The 19,837-nt window shown below is 37.4% G+C and overlaps 1 protein-coding gene across 2 annotated transcripts in view; it reads left to right on the top strand.

Moving 5' to 3' along the window:
• RAB3GAP2 (RAB3 GTPase activating non-catalytic protein subunit 2) overlaps positions 1 to 19,837 on the top strand; it is a 103,775-nt gene that overhangs the window by 4,124 nt on the left and 79,814 nt on the right. For both annotated transcript variants that reach the window (XM_061382227.1, XM_061382229.1), the window contains exon 2: positions 16,728 to 16,789. In XM_061382227.1, the coding sequence (XP_061238211.1) occupies positions 16,728 to 16,789 (62 nt within the window). The remainder of the gene's footprint in view (positions 1 to 16,727; positions 16,790 to 19,837) is intronic.

Below are 19,837 nucleotides of genomic sequence, written 5' to 3'. Positions count from 1 at the left end.
ATTTGATCCAGGTGTTTGGGAATATAATCATACCTGAGACATCAGATTAATTTATAATATGCCTGTGAGTTTTCAAATACAATTTAATTTATTACCCTTTTAAATAAAATTATTTGGTATATGTATGTTGGTATTATTGTGGCTACTAGCAATTCAAGTGGAAGATAAGTGGAGAAAAAACCCTCTTAATCAGTGAACCCCTTTGCCAGATCTGTATTTTACAGTTAAAATGGTGCTTTAATTTAGAAATGAAAGTCTAAAAAATAGCTTGTCCTGTTGTAAACAGTTTACTTGGAATTCTTGGAATGACTGGTTTATAGATCTCAGTAATCTCTCTGCCCATCTTTTACAAAACATCAGGCTTTGTGAAGAGTTCATCTTTAAGAAAATCTGAACCTAAATTTTTGTGAGGGTGAAAATTTGCATTGTAAAAATGAAGTTATGGTGGTTATTTGGTTTTGCTTTTCTTCACTTTGTTCTAAATGATTATTGGGAAATAGAAATCATGAGATCATTTTATTTAGTTTATATAGTTTTGCTTTTAGTATGTATCTTTTCAAAAAATATTTATTTGAAATCTTTGGTTACTGCATAACGGATCTTCTTTGCATCATGAAGGATCTTTCGTTGCAAAGCACAGATTCTCTAGTTGTGACACTCAGGCTTAGTAGTTGGGGCGCGTGGGCTCGGTTGCTCTGCTGCATGTGGGATCTTAGTTCCCCAATCAGGGATAGAACTTGTTTCTTGAATTACAAAGTAGATTCTTAACCATGGGACCACCAGGGAAGCCTCAAGCTTATATAGTTTAATTTCTTATACAAGCTCATCTCTGGAGGATATATAAACAGCCCCCTCCTGCAAAAAATAGAAAACTGAATTACTTGTCATGATTTGTCCTAGGCAGCTGATAATTTTGAAGACTTGTCTGTTGGTTTAATGGTTTTGTTTGTTTGTTTCTTTTTTTAATGTGGATGGCTGCTGTTGACAAAGTGAGACCTAGTACTGGGAACCCTGAACTCAAAACTACACCTCTATATTTGAATTGTCAGAGAATAAACAACAGTATGACTTTATGTTACTTTGTATCATCAACTATAAAATGAGACTGTCGTCTATTGCTTTAAAAGAGATCTTGAACCCTATTTCCCAGTCTTTACATTAATTTATACTAATGCTGCTGCTGCTGCTAAGTCGCTTCAGTTGTGTCCGACTCTGTGCAACCCCAGAGACAGCAGCCCACCAGGCTCCCCCGTCCCTGGGATTCTCCAGGCAAGAACACTGGAGTGGGTTGCCATTTCCTTCTCCAGTGCATGAAAGTGAAAAGTGAAGTGACGTCGCTCAGTCATGTCCGACTCCTAGCGACCCCATGGACTGCAGCCTACCAGGCTCCTCCGCCCATGGGATTTTCCAGGCAAGAGTACTGGAGTGGGCTGCCATTGCCTTCACCGAATAAATGTTAATAATTGTGCTCTGCTTAGTCGCTCAGTCATGTCTGACTCTTTTTGACCCCATGGACTGTAGGCCCCCAGGTTCTTCTGTCCACGGGATTCTCCAGGCAAGAACACTACAGTGGGTTGCCATTCCCTCCTCCAGGGGATCTTCCCAATCCAGGGATTGAACCCAGGTCTCCCTCATTGCAAGCGATTAATAACTGGTTCTACTCAATCAGATGCTGTTTTAGACATAAAATTTGCTCTCATATTTTGACATTTTGGAGATGGGCAATAGTATAGGTCCCCACCTGGCCTACAGTGACACAGTTTCCATGGAGATTGGATTTCTGTACCAGAGTTTTCTGATATTTGTAATTGCTGAATTCGATCCCTGGGTTGGGAGGATCCCCTGGAGAAGGGAACAGCCACCCACTCCAGTGTTCTGGGTGAATTCCATGGTCAGAGGAACCTGGTGGTCTACAATCCATGGGGTTGCAAAGAGTCAAACACAACTGAGTGACTCATTTTCATTTTTTTAGGCCAAAAAAAAAAAAAGAGAGAGAAGGGAAGAAATACATGTACAGATAGGGAGAATCAGACTATTTGGAGGTAATTTACATATTATAATATTGTGGATCTGTTAATTTACCTGGGCTTCCCTGGTGGCTCAGTTGGTGAAGAATCTGCCTGCAATGCAGGAGACCTGGGTTTGATCCCTGGGTCAGGAAGATCCCCTGAAGGAGAGCATGGCAACCCACTCCAGTATTCTGGCCTGGAGCATCCTCATGGACAGAGGGGCCCGGCAAGCTGCAGTCCATGGGGTCGGAAAGAGTTGGGCACAACTGAACAACTAAGCACAGCACATTAATTTACCTAATAGTAAGTTAATTTTCTGTTAACATTCTAATGAGGTAGAGCAGCCTCTACTTTCCTTCTTGCTCTTTTACCAGAAAGATAGAAGAAGATAAAGCATACAGGAAATTACCTTGGAGTCATCAATTAAAGTTTGTTTTTGTCCAATCACTAAGAAAAGTATGCTTTTTAGGATAACCTAAAGTCATGGACTCAATTTGGAATATTATAAACGGTATAAAGTACCCATTTTTTTATACTGAGTGAAATGCTTTCATTTGTTTGTGATCATAGTAGGGAGAGAAAAGTAATCTGAAAGTAGAATATTTATAAGAATTTCAGAAAATTTCTAGTTACTGCACTTCAGTAGCTGTTTAAGGTTGGAAGAGGTCTTAGGAGATAAATTTCTGTCGATGACAAAACTGACACAGGACTAGTTAATTCCTTTATTCAGCTGGTACTTATTGAGCATCTACTACATACAAAGTAGTCCTAAAGGTAAATAAAATAGGTCCCTCTCCTCAAGGACCTTTGAGCCAATAAAGGAGATCAGTATGTAAAAGAAGTGTTAGAGGTACTGTGCTATAATTTGGCATATGATAGTTGGAGAATGAAGGGGTGTTGGCTAATGCTGTATAGTGGACTCACAAAAGTCTTCACGAAGGAACTGTTTTCACCATGTCTTAATAGTTTCACAGAGGTTCAGGTGGAGAGAAAATGGCCAGGCAAGGGATGTGAAACAGTATGGGGTTCAGAAAGATGGACATAGTAAATTCTGGTGGAAGAGTGGGATATGGTAGGGTAAAGAGAGAGATTGGCAGAGGAATTTAGATTTTATGCAGTAGAAAGGAAATAAGAATACTTAGGAATTACAAGGAAATTTGCTTAGGGTTACTTGGGAACAGATAGTTTTAAATAGATTAGTTTCCAGATGCACCTGTGTAAATGCCTACTTTCCCACCCTCCCTTCTGCTTTACTACACAAAGGCTTACTTCTCACACATTTTAAATATTATTATAGTAAGTTGCTTCCAAAGCATTTAAGCAAAAATTTGTGTTTAAGTCTCTGTAAACTCCACCCCCCATCCATCTCAACAAGGGATTTCCAAATAATATTTGCTATTAATGTTTAATAATTATTTCTCAAAGTTGTGATAATGTATGTTTTTTCAGTTATTTGCTTCTAATAATAATTGTAATAAAACAATAATATTTAGAGCCTTAGATCCCAAGAAAACTTTTTTGTGAATTCTTAACTCTTTTTGCAGAGAAACTTTCGGACTGATGATATATATCTGTATTACATTAAAATAGCATTCTGTGGAGGAAATAGAATGGAGATAAGAATTCAGTGAGAAAAAAGAACTTAAAAAATTATTCTTAGAGACACTAATCATAGTTTTAAAATGGGTATTTGTGGGTATTATTTCCCAAAAGTATTTAGAATCCACTGAATAAATTTAAAAGGATGATATAAATACTATATTAAAATATCCATGTTTAGTATATCAGAAATTACATTTTTGTCAAGGAGGCACATATTGAAAAATTCTTTTGAAGACATTCTATGGAGCTGTTGTTCCCAGTGTGTGTGTGTGTGTGTGTTTTTTTTTTCTTTTTCATTATAACATGCATAAAAAATGAGACCTAGGCCCTGAATAGTGAAAACAATTTTAAAGGAGGAGGAAGAAGTTGGAGGACTTTACTTTTTTTATTTTCAAAATGTATACAAAGCTATAGTAATCAAAAATGTGGTACTGGCATAAAGACAGAATAATGGATTAGAGAGAGCTCAGAAATAAACCCTTGCATATATGATCAGGTGATTTTTGACAAGAGTGTCAAGACCACTCAAGGGGGAAAGGACAGTCTATTCAACAAATGGTGTTGGGAAAACTGCGTATCCAAATACAGGAGAATGAAGTTGGACCCTTATCTTATACCACATTCAAAAATTAACAAAAATGGATTAAAGACCTAAATATAAGACTTAACACTATAAAATTCAGAGGAAAGCATCCGGGGAAAATTCATGACATTGGATTTGGCAGTGGGTTTTTGGTTATAACACCAAAAATACAGGCAAAAAAGCAGAAATAGGTAAATGGGGCTATATCAGACCTTAAGACTTGTGAATTGAAAGATGCAGTCAACAAAGTGAAAATGCAGCCTACAGAATGGGAGAAAATATTTGCAAATCATATATCTGATAAAGGATCTGTATTCACAATACCTAATTTCTCCAGCCTAGTAACAGCAAAATACAACAAGTAAAAACTGAGCAAAGACTTGAATAGATTTTTTCCCAAAGATGTTATAGAAATGACCAGTAAGCATATGAAAGATACTCAGTATCATGAATCATGAGAAATGCAAATGAAAACCACAATAAGGCATCACCTCACACGCACTAACTTGGCTTCTATTAAAAAACTAAAAACAGAATAACAAGTGTTGGCGAGGATATGGAGAAACTGGAACTCTGTACACTGTTGCTAGGATTGTGCAACTGCTGTGGAAAACCATATTTAAAAATAAAATAGAATTACTATATGATTGAGCAATTTCACTTAGGGGTGTATATCTAAAAGAACTGAAAATAGTATCTAGAAGAGATAGTTGCACACCCATAATCATAGAGGGATCATTCATAAAAACCAAGGAGTGGGACCAACCAAAATGTCCGTCGATGGATGAATGGAATGGGGTATATATATGTATAAGATGGAATATTATTTGGCCATTAAAAAGAAGGAAATCATATCACATGTGACAACATGAATGACCTTGAGAACATTCTGCTGTGTGAAAAATTAGCCAGTCAGAAAAAATAAATGCATGATTCATTTATCTAAAAGAGTTAAATTATTCCATTTATCTAAAACAGTTAAATTCATGGCAACAGGAAGTAGAATGGTAGTTACTAGGAGCTAGGGAGAGGGAGAAAAGGAGTCTTGTCTAATGAGTATTACAGTCTCAGATTTGCAAGATGGAAAAGGTCTGAAGCTCTGTTTCACAACAATGTCAGTAAACACTACTAATGCACTTAAAAATGGTTCTGATAGCTTTTATGTTGTGTGTCAATAAAATATATAAACTAGTATGATAATAAATAGGTCGTAAAATGTAAAACAATGCTGTTCATGGTGAGAAGTGACCTGCTAGAAGTTCCAGTAGCCCCAGGCCCTACCAAGCTATCCTGAGAGCCGAGAGGATCAATATCTTGGCTCATCTGTAATCCATTTGCAGTTCCCTGGGCATCTCTGCTATAGGCAGAGGGTAACCACTGATGTAAGGCAAAAGTATATAGCATTTCAAGATTTGATTTGCAGAGAGATGGGTTTGGTGGCTCTGAAAAGGATAGGTTTTGTAGTTCTGAGTTAGAGGTAGGTGATCATTTGGGAGATGTTCATACAGCTCTAGATCAGGGTCTTCAGAAGTAAAGACAGGACTAAGGCAGTAGCAGGGTGATGGCGTTTGAAACTTGAGAAACATAGCAGTGGCAACCTGTGCAAGGAATTTGAACTGAGAAATAGGACAGCCAGGTTAATATTTGAAAGACATTTCTGTGTTAGCAAAGAAGAGAATGAATGGGAATGGTGGGTGAAAGTGGAAATAGAATGACCAGTTGGGTGGCCTTTGTAGTGTCTGTCAAGAATCTTTTCCTTAGATTGGTATTCTTCAGATGGTATTTAATGGTCTACACAGGGACAGTTCTGGATCTGTACGACAGTAAGTGTTTTTGTATAACTACTGTGTTAATATCATTTGGGACTATCGAGACCCTAAATGAACTTTCCTCATGAGAAAGAACTCTTGAAATTCTTGGGTGTCTGCCATACCATATTGCTGTTTTGAAAAGGTGACCAAAAACAGTTCTTTGAACACAGATCATTGTTCTTTGTATCATGTGAGCCTAAGCCTCACATATAAATTCTTCAGAAGAGAGACTCTCAGGTCAAGAGAGATAATCACCTATTATTACATCGCCTCTATTTTTTTTAAGTGTATAAAGTCAGACATAAAATCTATCTTTTAGCTACTCATATCCCCCCTTCCAGATGTTAAAACTTTAGTCTTAAGCTTTTTAGTATAGTAGCCACTAACTACATGTGGCTGTTTAAGTATAAATTAATAGAAATTAAGTAAAAATTACAGTTCACTTTTTCAGTCATACTAATTACATTTCAGTGGCCACATGTACCTACCTATTGGCTACCTAATGGACAGCACAGATACAGAACACCACCATCATTATGGAAAATTCTGTCATTATAAAGTGCTGCCCTAGCGAGAATCTTCCAGACTTTCTGCTTAGACAGTAAACATACATGCTGCTGGGATGTTTTGTTTCTCAATGAACATTTAGAGTATTTCCAGTATTTTTGCTACAAGAAAATGTTCTAGTAAGCATCCTTATACATGCTTTACCTATGATGTTAATATTTCTGTATGTAAATTTCTGGGATTGGAATTGCTGGATAATAGAAATTCACATTTTAGTTGTTGAGCACAATCACATAGTTAGTCTAAAAATTGGTCAGGTTTATTCCTGTCCATGGTAAACAGAAATGCTCATTTATACCCACACTTGTCATCTTCCTGTGTTATCAGTTTCTTTGCTTTTTGCTCTTCCAGTAAATGAAAAATGGTTCTTAGGTGATGCTAATGTTATTATCAGACTTTATCTGTGTTTTTTTTAAAGGCAACAAGTAATAGCAAGATTAAGCTGGTATTGGAAGAATTTACCTTAACTATAAGGAAAGTTTTCTCACAAGGACAATCATATTAGAATTGAATAAGTAAGGAAAATACTGAATTGGCTTTAGAATTTGCAGAAATTAGTTTTGGTGAGCAGTATTTATATACCTGCACCTTCATTTATGTTCCCTGTTCAGTTCAGTTCAGTTGCTCAGTTGTGTCCGACTCTTGCAGCACACCAGGCCTCCCTGTCCATCACCAACTCCCGGAGTTCACCCAAACTCACGTGCATCAAGTTGGTGATGCCATCCAGCCATCTTATCCTCTGTCGTCCCCTTCTCCTCCTGCCCCCAATCCCTCCCAGCATCAGAGTCTTTTCCAATGAGTCAACTCTTCGCATGAGGTGGCCAAAGTACTGGAGTTTCAGCTTTAGCATCATGCCTTCCAAAGAAATCCCAGGGCTGATCTCCTTCAGAATGGACTGGTCGGATCTGCTTGCAGTCCAAGGGACTCTCAAGAGTCTTCTCCAACACCACAGTTCAAAAGCATCAATTCTTTGGCGCTCAGCTTTCTTCACAGTCCAACTCCCATATCCATACATGACCACTGGAAAAACCGTAGCCTAAGTTCTATCTAATATACAAAATATATTGTTGCCCTTAGTCAGTGACTTCCTTTAAAAAATAAAATGAGTAGAAAGAAGAATAGGGCATGTTAAATTTCTTCAAGTCTACAGTTTGTTTTTATCGTTTTTGTTAGGATGAGTCTAAAGATTTCTTAGATTTGGAGCAAAAGAAGCATACTTGTGTTTTTGTAACTATTTAGAGCAAGAAAAGTGAAAGTGTTAGTTGCTTAGTTGTCTTCAACTCTTTGCAAGTCTATGCACTGCTCTTCTCTCCATGGAATTCTCTGGGCAAGAATACTGGAGCGCGTAGCCATTCACTTCTCCAGGGGATCTTCTCGACTCCAGGATCAAACCTGGGTCTCTTGCATTGCAGGCAGATTTTTTTTTTTTTTTTTTTTTTTACCATCTGAGCCTCCAAGGAAGCCCTTTAGAGCAAGAGGATACACTTTGTTTCTGCTTAAAGATATTTTCAGTTCTGTCCTTTTTTGAACTGTCAGAACATTTTCCTTGAGTGATATAGAAGGCCACTTATTTGATAACAGGAGTCCTTAGAAATCTGGAACTGGAAGGGGCCTTACAGACCTAGTCTGATTTAATCCTGGTGTTTTGAAAGAAACTGATGTTTGTTGAAAATGGGAGCCTCCTCATTTTAGATTGCTGCATATTTTTATGTGCTGAGAGGATATGCTAATATAAAATTTATATTCCCATTTTCCATTTCTTTAGAAATAGAAAAAGATGAATAATTCTGAGGCATAGGAAATGAAGTATCTTCTCTATTCTTTAGTCTTTTTTTTTTTTTTTCTTTGTATTGCTATGTGATGCTTTCTGTGGCTTGGCCAAGAATAGCCAACTAAAATTGTTGAACCTACGAATTATTTACAAGTTACAAGTTCTGGAGGTTGGTGCTCTTTATAGAAACAAGTACATTCTCTTTTTCCTGTTTTAGAAGAATGGAAATGAATTTGCTTCAAAGCGAGTAAGATCTTTTCTTAGACCATGGAGATTAAATTTTCTTTTTCCTAACATTTAATGATTTCAGTTTCCCATTTAGTTTTCGATCTTGACATACTTATATTGAAGAAAGCAAATACTGTCAAATTAATTGCCCACTTCTAGAATTCATTTTCCTTTTTAGCTTCAGGTTCTTTTTAAATGTGAAACTATTACTCAGTTTATGAGGACAGACTGTTCAGAAGCAAATTGGAATAATGTATATTTTAAATTAAATAGAACTGTGAAAAGCAAAAGTTGAATTTCTCATTTAAGCTTTTGTTGGTAAAATAATTCATTCGTTGGAAATATACCTTAAAAGACATCTATTATTTTTTGATGCTTGAATTACAATGTTTTCTCCATAGTTCGAAGGTTTCAGTGACTATAAATGACTGATGATATCAAGTGAGAAGCTGAACAGTTTTTTTAATACTAGTATAATCTAATCTCTTTAGGGAAAAAATTCTCCCTAGAGGAAGTTGTAGTTACATTTTATGTTTTAAAGCCATTGGTTTTATTCATTTACCTGGTAAGGGTAAGAACAAGAATTTATGTTGCCAGTTATTCTAGACAGTTCAAAATAGTCCTCTTAAGTGATATGTATTAAAAAATGATTGAAAAGTCAAATTACTTGTCAATGAGGAGGTTGTTGCTTTTCATTACTAATACTTATAACTTCATTTTGCTCGTGTTTATTTCTCTCTACATCATATAAGTTGATTGGAGATAAGCTTAGGAATTTTGTTTAAATAGAGAGCAAGTATGATTCAAGGTGTGGTATAAAATATGAGTGAGGGGTAATTTTAGCAAATGAAGTAGTAATGACATAGTAATTATAACTAACATAGTAATCTAAACTGGCAAACTTCTTTTTATTGTTACTGTTTATTTATTTACTTTTTTAATTTGTTTTTGGCTGTCCTGGGTCTTCCTTGCTGTGCAGGCTTTTCTCTAGTTGTGGTGAGCAGGGGCTACTCTCCAGTTGCAGCGCGCAGGCTTCTCAGTGCAGTGGCTTCTCTTGTCGCGGAGCACGGCCTCTAGAGCACGAGGGCTTCAGTAGTTGTGGCTCCCCTGCTCTCAAACACGGGCTCAATAGTCGTGTCTCATGTACTTGAAAGTGCCTTTTTTTTCAGTAGGCTGTACTGGAAATGAGGTGGGAAAGCCCAGTTGAAACATGGACATCTGAAATATTTGGCTTACAGCTGATGCTGTCCTGCTGTGCTATAGTTGTAAAATCACTGCTTTAGGAGCAGCATCTGGCACATGAGTCATAGCACTAAAGTAACAAACCTAGGGAGGCAGTCTCATGATCTAATTGTAGATGTCTCCAATAGGCAATATTTGCCATTTCTTAGCTGTTTTGAGTATAACCTGTTTTATTCACTGTTGGCAAAAAGAATATTTGCATAATAGAATACAGACACATTTTGAGAATGATGTGGTTGTTCTTTTTTGTCTTCAAAATGATATGGTGTTTATTTGGGAACTCAGTGTTCTTTGTAATTGTTTTTTCTAGCCTACCAAAAAGTCAGGTTGAAAGTAAATGCTTAATTGAATGTATTGGTTTTTCTTTACTGATGCAAGATCTTTTTAAAGCAATGATACAAGTTTTGTTTTGAAATGTTGAAATATGCATTGTGCATGTGTGTGTGTGTGTGTGTATCTATCAGATACAAAGATCCATTAATCCATATTAGGCCAACTATATTGAGCAATATTTCTAGAGGATCTTTTTTTACATTGTCAGATTCTGCCATTTAGACTTTAATTAGAACAGAAATATTCTGTTTCTTCTGTTCTTAATCAAAACTAAAGCTAAAGATGGTTAATTATTTTTTCTGACTAAAATGGAATAGAGAATTATCAAAATTTATCAATATATATTTATAATTTTACATAGAAAACTTATTTACAAAAGATAGTTTTGATTTGGAATATAAAGTCTTTGTATATAAAGTTTATAAAAATAAAATGTTTTTGTATTTCTGTGGAAATTTAAAATATTTAGAATCAACATCTGATTTGTTTACTATATTTAAATATGTTAATTTAAATCCTGCTTCTTTTATAGGGATATATGGGGAAACCTTTGGGTAAGAAGGTTATTTTCAAAGACTTGATGTCCTAAATGGATATAAATATTTAAGTACCTACAATGTTCTTGAAGATGCATATATGTGTGTGTGTAAGAGTTTGAGCACACACAGTATGTATATTCCTTGTCCTCCAAGGCTTAAATGTGTAGCTGTATTGACACGGTATTCATTTAAGATCAACCAGACAAGTTAACAACACAACAAATGACCCAACGCAATTTATAATTCTGAAAGGAAAATATAATCAAATGCTGTGGTTTCACAAGAGGGAAAGATCATTGATAGATGCAATAAAACTTCATAAATAATTAATCCAAGTCCTGAAGGAGAAGGTGAATTTGGAGAGCTGGAGACAAATGGGAATACTTAAATTAGTTGACAGATAAGGGATAGGCTAATGCAGAGAGTAAGAATGAAGAAAGAGGGTGCTGTGTTTGGAGAGTAATCGTTTTAACAGCCATCAAGGGTGTGTATGTGCCAAGCACTGCTCTTTTAACTCTTAACAAAAATGGATACAGTTATTAACTCCATTTTGCTAAAGAGGAAGCTGAGAGGGAAGAGATTAAATTGCCTAAGGATATATGACCCCTCAGGGGTAAAGCTGGGTATCAAACCCAGGCAGGCTGACACCAGACACCTAACAGTTGTTCTGGACCTGTGCTGTCTCGTACTGTGCAGTGGAGCACTAGAAACATGTCTGGTCCCAGCTGAGATGTGCGCTGAGTGTAAAATACGTGTTGGATCTTTAAGACTTAGAGAACCAATGTGAAATAGCTCGTGAACAACTTAATAGTGATTACATATTGAAATGACGTTTGGGGCTATACATATTAAATAAAACATTTTAAAGTTAACTTCACCTGTTTCTACTTTTTAAATGTGGCTGCTAGTCAGTTTAGCAGGGCATGTGTGGCTTGTATTACATTTTTATTGGACTGTGCTGCTAAAGACTGCCCTCCAGTAAATGAAGAGGCTAATGAAGTGACAGAATAGAAATAAGGATGAGGGCAGGCAGAGGAAAACAGATTTTAGATCAGATTAGTTGGCATTGAAGTTTATCCTTGAAGCTAGTATTCTTCAGAGCGTCATCCATGGACAGCCTGCCTCACATTTTCAGGATGGGGTCAACCCTGAAACTTGAGTCATCCCTAATTCATTGTTTTAATCTCTTTGCAGAGATTTTAAGGTTCCCTAGAGAGGCCATGCTGCAGAAGAGACTGTAGCTCCAGTTTTGTAAAGGCAATGGATGTGGATGCCATTTTCTTAATATTCTGATCAGTGTTGTTGGGATACAGGCAGTTGATGACAGTGTCATTTAAAGGATTGCTTTCTAGAGATGAGGTGGTTACGACTTACTTATTTAATAAATGGGGGGATGGTAAATACTTAAAATTACCCCATAATTTATAGCCTAGCCTTAGACTGAAAAGCATGCCACTTGGCTCATTAGGTGAACTGGATGATTTGGTGATTTGTGCAGTTTTGGGAATTCTGCACTGGATCCTGATCACCCTAAAGAAGTTTATGTCTTGAGTGTCCATCCGTGATAGTACATTTTGTTAAACTGACTTCAGTTCAGTTGCTCAGTAGTGTCCAACTCTTTGCATCCCCATGGACTGCAGCACGCCAGGCTTCCCTGTCCATCACCAACTCCCGGAGCTTACTCAAATTCATGTCCATAGAGTCGGTGATGCCATCTAACCATCTCATCCTCTGTCGTCCCCTTCTCCTCCCGCCTTCAATCTTTCCCAGCATCAGGATCTTTTCAAATGCGTTACATCGGACTTACATCTTTTCAAATGAGTTTCAACTGACTTACATCTCAACACATACAAGAGTTAGGACTTTCAAATCACCCTGGCTTATAGAAGGTTTTGATCTATTTATTCTAACAGACCATCATCTTTTGATGTCTTATTTCTTCCTGTTATGTAGAAATTTATAGACCTTAAAGTTTTGTAGTAAATGTTCCTTACTGACATTAAATGGCCCAGTTCTCAAATGTAAAACACATTGCTCTTGTTATTCACAAATTTGATCAATAATCAATTAAAATATACTGATAATGACATGGATTGAAGAAGAGCATCCCTCATAGAAAAGTTACCAGAAGGAAAGACCACCTGAATAAAATTTTGTATATGAATGGCATCTTTATTAGACATTCAGCAGCTATTTTTTCAATATAAACTTTTTTTGAAGATTGTGCTTGACCTGCTTTCGTATTTGAGGACATAAGAAATAACCTTGGTAAGGTACTACGATTCTGATACTTCAACAGTAGCTGTCAAATAGCAGCCTGCAAAACAGTATCAGATGAATTTTAACTGAAGTCAGGAGGCTACAGACTTTACATCACTGACACTGAGTAACAGTAGCCAGAAGGTAGTACCTTATTTGCTGATGTTTCCATCTTTGATTTTTTTTTTTATGTTTCTCATTTTTAAGTTGACTAAAATTTGGAGTCCATTTTCTTACATTATTATAAATAATACTGAGAATTCTAAACCAACCTTCAAAAATATCTTTAACCTCTCCAAGTAACAGTTCTGTTTTTCACCTTCACCTTCCTTTAACCTTTTTGTACCATGACCCCTTTGGGAAATGTATTCCTGTGACAGTGGGAGGTGCCTGATTAGTTTTTCTTTGCCTCCAGTTAATAGAAATTCCCCAGGCAGAGACATTGAGACATGGGTAAACCGTCATGAGCACCACTGTTTTGTAAAAAGAAGGTATTTCTCAGAGTTTTTTTTCTTCCTGGAATGTTTTGAATTGTGCTTTATGGAGAGAACTGGGTCTCGGCAGGGGCTGATAATCAAAATTTCTGCTGTCTTCTCCTGATTGAATGAGTCATTTGTGAATGGAGCTGGGTACTTTTTTACCAGTATGGAGGAGAAATAACACATTTTTTTATAGTTTTCAACAGCATTCAACAGAGGTTATGTGCACAGACTAAGCTCTTTGAAGGCTTATTTTGCTTTTGTATGTCCAGCACTTAGCACAGGGCCCAACACAGAAGAGATGCTGGGTTGTGTTTGTTGAATGCATGAATGAATACATGATTAGCTGGCCTTCATGAAGTACTTTAAATTCTGCATGCTTTTCCAGAGAGTTTGGTAATTTGATATTTTTATAGCAGTTTTAACATTGAATTGTGGACCTTAGAGCAATAAGCTTTACTACACATTTTGCTCTCTCGTACAAAAGACATCAGTCGGATGGCCTAGTTACCATCAGCCCATAAGAAGATAGTTGCTTTCTATGCAGTAGAAAAATGAGCAGACTAAAGGGATTGCCTAGCAAATTTAGATTGCCAAAGAGCAACTGTAGTTTTCCAAGTTACAAAAAAGAAATTTCCAAGGTTCAAGATCACGGGAATATTTCCATGTTAATGTAATGAAATCTTGCTTTTGGTCTTACTTGTAAGCCCCACTGTTTCCTAATCTTACTCTTATTCACAGGCCGTAGGAGTAAGTATGGGAGAATACTAGGCAGCGTGGGCTCTGGAACTCAGGCAGAACTGGATTCAAACCCCGCCCCTCCATTTAATCCTCTGGATTTTAGGCAAGTGATGTAAACTAGGCAATCTGCTTTTCTCTGTAAAAAGAGAAAGATAGGGGATCCTTGTCGTGCTTATGTGAATTAATGTCAATAAAGCATTTAAGCATATAGAAATGCTGAAAACATGTTAGTTGTTGTTATGATAACCTCTGTCTGAATGGCTTTTTTTTTTTTTTTTTTTGTCTCTTTGCCTTTGAAAAGTTTCTAGCCACTTAAAAAAAAAAATCTGTGGATCATTTTTAAAGTCTTTATTGAACTGGTTACAATATTTGGCCCCAAGGCACGTTGTCATCTTAGCTCCTTGAACAGGAATCATACCTGAAGCCCTGCATTAGAAAGCGAAGTCCTAACCACTGGATCACCAGCGAAGTCCCTCTAGCCACTTTTTATAAGATTTCATTTAAGATGACTCCTCCCTGTAGTTTTTGGTCTCTTTTACGGCCTCATCTGAGTTTCCATAGTAGTCAGTAGTCAGTTACAGCCATCACCATAACAATTACTTGTTTGTCTCTCTCCTACACTAGATCACAGATTCTTTAAAAAGAAAAGGAGTTCATATGTTTGTATTTTTCTCTGTTTCTACTACAGGATTTGGCACAGGGTATTTAACAGAACATTTGTTAAATTGTTCAATTGATGTGTGTATGGAAATCTTCTATTAGTTGTACAGTGTTAAATAAATGATTAGTACTATGTTATACCTAGCAGTGTGCTTGGCACATTATAAAGTAGCTATTTGGTGTTTAAGTACCAAAGACGGGGATATTGCCACAGAGCTAATTGAGCAATGATTTCAAGTACCATACTGTAACTTTTTTTTAATCATCTAATATATAGTTGATTTTAGCAGCTTTTGGAACATTGTAGATAAGTGGAAGTTCTTTTTGCTTCCATCCTCCTGTCAGCAGATAACATGTTCAGTCCCATCTTTTAGGTTGCTTCTTCCTCCAGAATTTTGAGGCTAATTGGTTTAAATACAATATTTTATTTATATTTTGTAGTATTTTAATAGCTAAATCCTGATGACTGGTATTAAGAACTTACTATGTTGGGAGAATGACATTGAAACATGTCTAATATCATATGTGAAACGAATTGCCAGTCCAGGTTCGATGCATGATACAGGATGCTCGGGGCTGGTGCACTGGGATGACCCAGAGGGATGGGATGGGGAGGGAGGTAGGAGGGGGTTCAGGATGGGGAACACGTGTACACCCGTGGCGGATTCATGTTGATGTATGGCAAAACCAATACAATATTGTAAAGTAATTAGCCTCCAATTAAAATAAATTTATATTAAAAAAGAACTTATTATGTATCAGGTACTGGGGACTTAGCATGCTGATGGCAATCCCACTAACCGTAGGTACTGTCATTTTCTATGATGTTATGGTAAAAGAGCTAAAGCTTATGAATACGGGGTAACTGTTCTGGGTCACAGAGCTGATAAGGGCTGGATCCAGGATGAACCTAGGTAATCTGATTCTGGGGCTAAACTTATAATTAGACAACTATCTGCTCTTTTCACACTTAGGGAAACTTTGATTTGTTTTTTAATTTGATTTGAAGTCATACATATAGAGTATCTGGTGTTTGGTTCAGAATATTAATAGTTCCTTTAAAAATGATAGTTTTATTCATTCTCTTCTGATATGATATAAAATAAATTCAAAGATAATTATATAAAAATGTACTCATTAATTTGGGATTTTTTTTTTCATTTTTTAAAAAATTTGACTGTGCTGGGTCTTTGTTGCGGCACGTGGGCCTTCTCTACTTGCTGTGCGTGGGCTTAGTTACCCTGTAGCAAGTGGGATCTTAGTTCCTTGACCAGGGATCAAACCCTCATCTCCTGCATTGGAAGACAGATTCTTAACCAGTGACTACCAGGGAAGCCCCCGGTTTGGAATTTTTAATTCCCCATTGCAGTGGTGGTTGGACATCTTATTTTAATCCAAGACAGTGTTATCATGTATAAGAATTCCCAGAGTGTCAGGAAAAGGTGGAAAATAGTAGACCAATCTGGTTTCAAAATTGTTTTCTTAATCTTTGATACATTATCTTATTAAAACACTTTTAAAGATACCTGTGTGAAATTTTAGGTGTGTTTTTGGCCACTATGTACATTTAACTTGTCTAATATATGAAGTAACAGATACTTGTCATTTTAAGATTTTTTAAAAAGTCACCTTTGCAGTTTGATTTAAATGTGGGTAAACTTGATGTCCGATATCTTAAAATCCAACCAACTCGCACACTTTTACTATCACATAGTGGAAATCCGGGTCAGATGTTTCCTGAATATTATTACATATAGCAAAATCCTGACCTAGTATAGTATAGTTTACCGTTGTTTTCTTCCTTAATATGAGGTTGGTTCTATTATGTTTAGAGGAAATGTTTTTAAAATAACTTAAGCTCTATATTTTACGTAGTAAGCACTTTTCATCTTTTTCAAAACAGGTAAATCAAACTGGGAAGATGATGGTTGGGGAGCATGGGAAGAATCAGAACCCCAAGAACCTGTAAGTCTGCAAAAATATGCATGCTTTTTGATAGTGGCATTTTCCTTTTGTAATGATGGTGACATATTTCAGTGTTAGGTCAACATTTTAAAATCGTTATCAAGAACATTTTTTGCTTACTCAATAGTACTTAAGTAGATGCCTGTTCTTAAGGATTTAATGACATTTTATAGCTCAGTCATTGGGCTCAGTGGAGAATAATTGTTTTAGGATTCTTTCTCCTTCATTGGTTATTCTTTCAGACTCTTGAATTTATTCATTCAACATAGATTTGTTAAGTGCCCACCATATTCTAGGTGTTGGGAGTATAGCATTGAGCAAGTAAACAGAGTCCCTGTGTATAGTGTATTTTTACCTATAGATAATAGAAAATCTAACCTACACTGGCTTAAATAAGAGGGATACTTATTAGCTCACATAAAAGGAAGTCAGAGATACTATGTATTCCCAGATGGGTTGACGAGGCAATTCAACTATGTCATCAAAGACTCACGTTCTATTCTGCATACACCATGTTGACTTCATCCTAAAGCTTGTTGCTCTCACAGGTGTGGTGGGGCAACTTGTTTTTTCATTCCTGCCCAGAGAGAGAAAAAGGCTGGGGCTTTTCATAGCTTTCTTCCTTGCCTTTTATCTCCTTGGCTCATTTCTGAACTAGCCACTAGCAAGGTGTATGAGATTTTCGTCAGTCAATCATATCAGTCATTCCTGAAGTTGGAGGATAGAGGGTCAGCTTTTCCTGAGGCCCATGGCTGCACAGGGGAGGAGTTGATACCTGAACAAAATCAGGGTTTAGTTTTTTTTTGTTTTTTTTTTTTTGTTTTTTTACGAAAGAGAAATGAACCTATATACTGGATAGGTCTTATCATCCCTGTGCCCAGCTGGCGAGAGAGGGGAAAAAAATTTTTTTTAAGGTACATGAAAAATATCAAATGGTGGTAGTAGAGAATGCAAATGGTGATGTAACAACTGTAGATTGGGTGGCCTGGGAAGGTGTTTAAGGATGTGACTTTAAGCTGAGGTTTGAAAGATGGCGGGGAATCAGCGAAGTATAGGTCTGGCAAAGAGCATCGCAGGCCAGGGCAACAGCTCATGCAAAGGCCCTGTGGCAGGATGGGCTTGGTATTAGAAGGAAGGTAGAGAAGGCCAGTGGGGCTTGGCAGGACTGAGGTGGCTACAAGAGGGGATTAGAGAAGCAAACCAGCCTGATTAAAGACTTCATGAATTTGAAGTTTATTCTAAATGCAATAGGAAACCACATTTATCTGATTCCTTATTGTTCATCTTGCTGCTGTTTAGAATAGATTGAAGTAGGGAGCAAAAGTGGAAGCAAGGAAAACCAATTAGGAGGCTGCTAGAGGAGTTTAGTTGAGAAATGATGGTGACTTGCATTAAGATAGAGAAAATGAGAAATTGGTAGATTCAGGATGAGTTTGAGAGATAATGCTAAGACATTCCTATGAATTGGCTGTGAGGTATGAGGGGGGAAGGAAGAACCTAGATTTAATTTCTTTAATCTGGGGCATGGTGTATAGTAGATAAAGTATAACAAGATGTTGCTGCTCCCTAAAGCTGAGTAATAGGTACCATTCTCTTTATTTTTGTCAATCTTTGAAACTGTCCATAATAAAAGGTCTTTGAAAATCCTTCCAGATATTTGGCTTGAGCTACTGAATGCATGGTGTATCACTTACCTTGTTGGGAAAGACAAAAAGAATAGATGTGGAGGAGAAATGAGAGAGCATCATGTTGTGAGCAGCAGAGCATGTAAATGTCATATAGAGTTGTAGCAAAGCTCCAAGGGGAGATGCAGAACAGGGAACCATTTCAGAGGACCTCAAGGAGGATTGGGATGCGGTGCAGCTCAAGGAACTTAGTTATCCCATCACCTCCGCAAACACCACCTTGTCCCTCTCTGCTCTAGTCCTGTGTCAACAGGGAGACTCAGTTATACTGTCTCTGCATTTGCTAATAAGACTGACTTACTCATAACTTAGGCTCTAGATTGTCTTCAATTCTTTCTCCTTTTCATTTCACCCTCAGAGCTCATATGAGGATTTTACTGAGTCTGTTCTTCAGCATCCAGTGTAGGATATTTGGGTGGGGGGGTGCAGTGCGTAGATTTATATGAGGTCAGGGACTTCCCTGGTGGTCCAGTGGTTAGGACTTCTTGCTTCTGCTGCAGAGGGTATGGGTTCTATCCTGATCTGGGAACTAAGATCCCGTATGCCACATGGTGTGGCAAAAAAAAAAGAGGAAGACTACAGAAAAATAAGCTGGTGCTGAGTTTTGGTACCTATTTAGAGGCCCAGAGGCCCTCCCTCATCTTAAAGAGTTTACTGGTCCATTTGGAATGGATTTTTACTTGTGAATGACGCAGTTGGGGATTTGTGTGCAAAGCTAGTTCTCCTTACAAAGATCTGCTACATCTTCCCTGATAATATTACTGGGGTGGGTTCACTGATTGTGTGTCATAGACCTGCTTTTTGGTTTTGCCTTCCTTAAGCTCACAGGTTCTCATGGCGTATAAGCCAACATAGGAGAAAATGGGACTTGCTGGTGGCTCAGACAGTAAAGAATCCACCTGCAATGTGGGAGACCCGGGTTCTATCCCTGCGCCAGGAAGATCCCTTGGAGAAGGAAATGGCAACCCACTCCAGTATTCTTGCCTGGGGAATTCCATGGACAGAGGAGCCTGGTGGGCTGCAGTCCATGGGATCACTACAGGCTGGGGTCAGAGAAGCAGGCAGGCCTGGTAAGTCTTTGTGAATTTGAAGTTTATTCTACCTGTGATCAGAAACCACACTGATTTCTGGTTTTTGAAGCTCACCTTGGCTGCTCTGTGTGATAGGTTACCTCCCATGCTCATAAAGGTCATGGGTTGTTTATTGTTCAGTACTTCATTTTGATGTTGCACCTTCCCAGCTGATCCTGGTGACATGGACAGTGACAGCCTAGTTAGACTGTGTGAGTGTTACCAACCTCCTTTGAATCTGACATGTAAGTATGTTGTCTTCTCTTTATTGGGAAGGTGATCCTAAATCTAGG

Source organism: Bos javanicus, chromosome 16 (genome assembly GCF_032452875.1).
Source record: "Bos javanicus breed banteng chromosome 16, ARS-OSU_banteng_1.0, whole genome shotgun sequence".
NCBI lineage: Eukaryota > Metazoa > Chordata > Mammalia > Artiodactyla > Bovidae > Bos > Bos javanicus.
The sequence above is the reverse complement of the archived record's forward strand: the minus strand, read 5'-3'. Positions and strand labels throughout refer to the sequence as shown.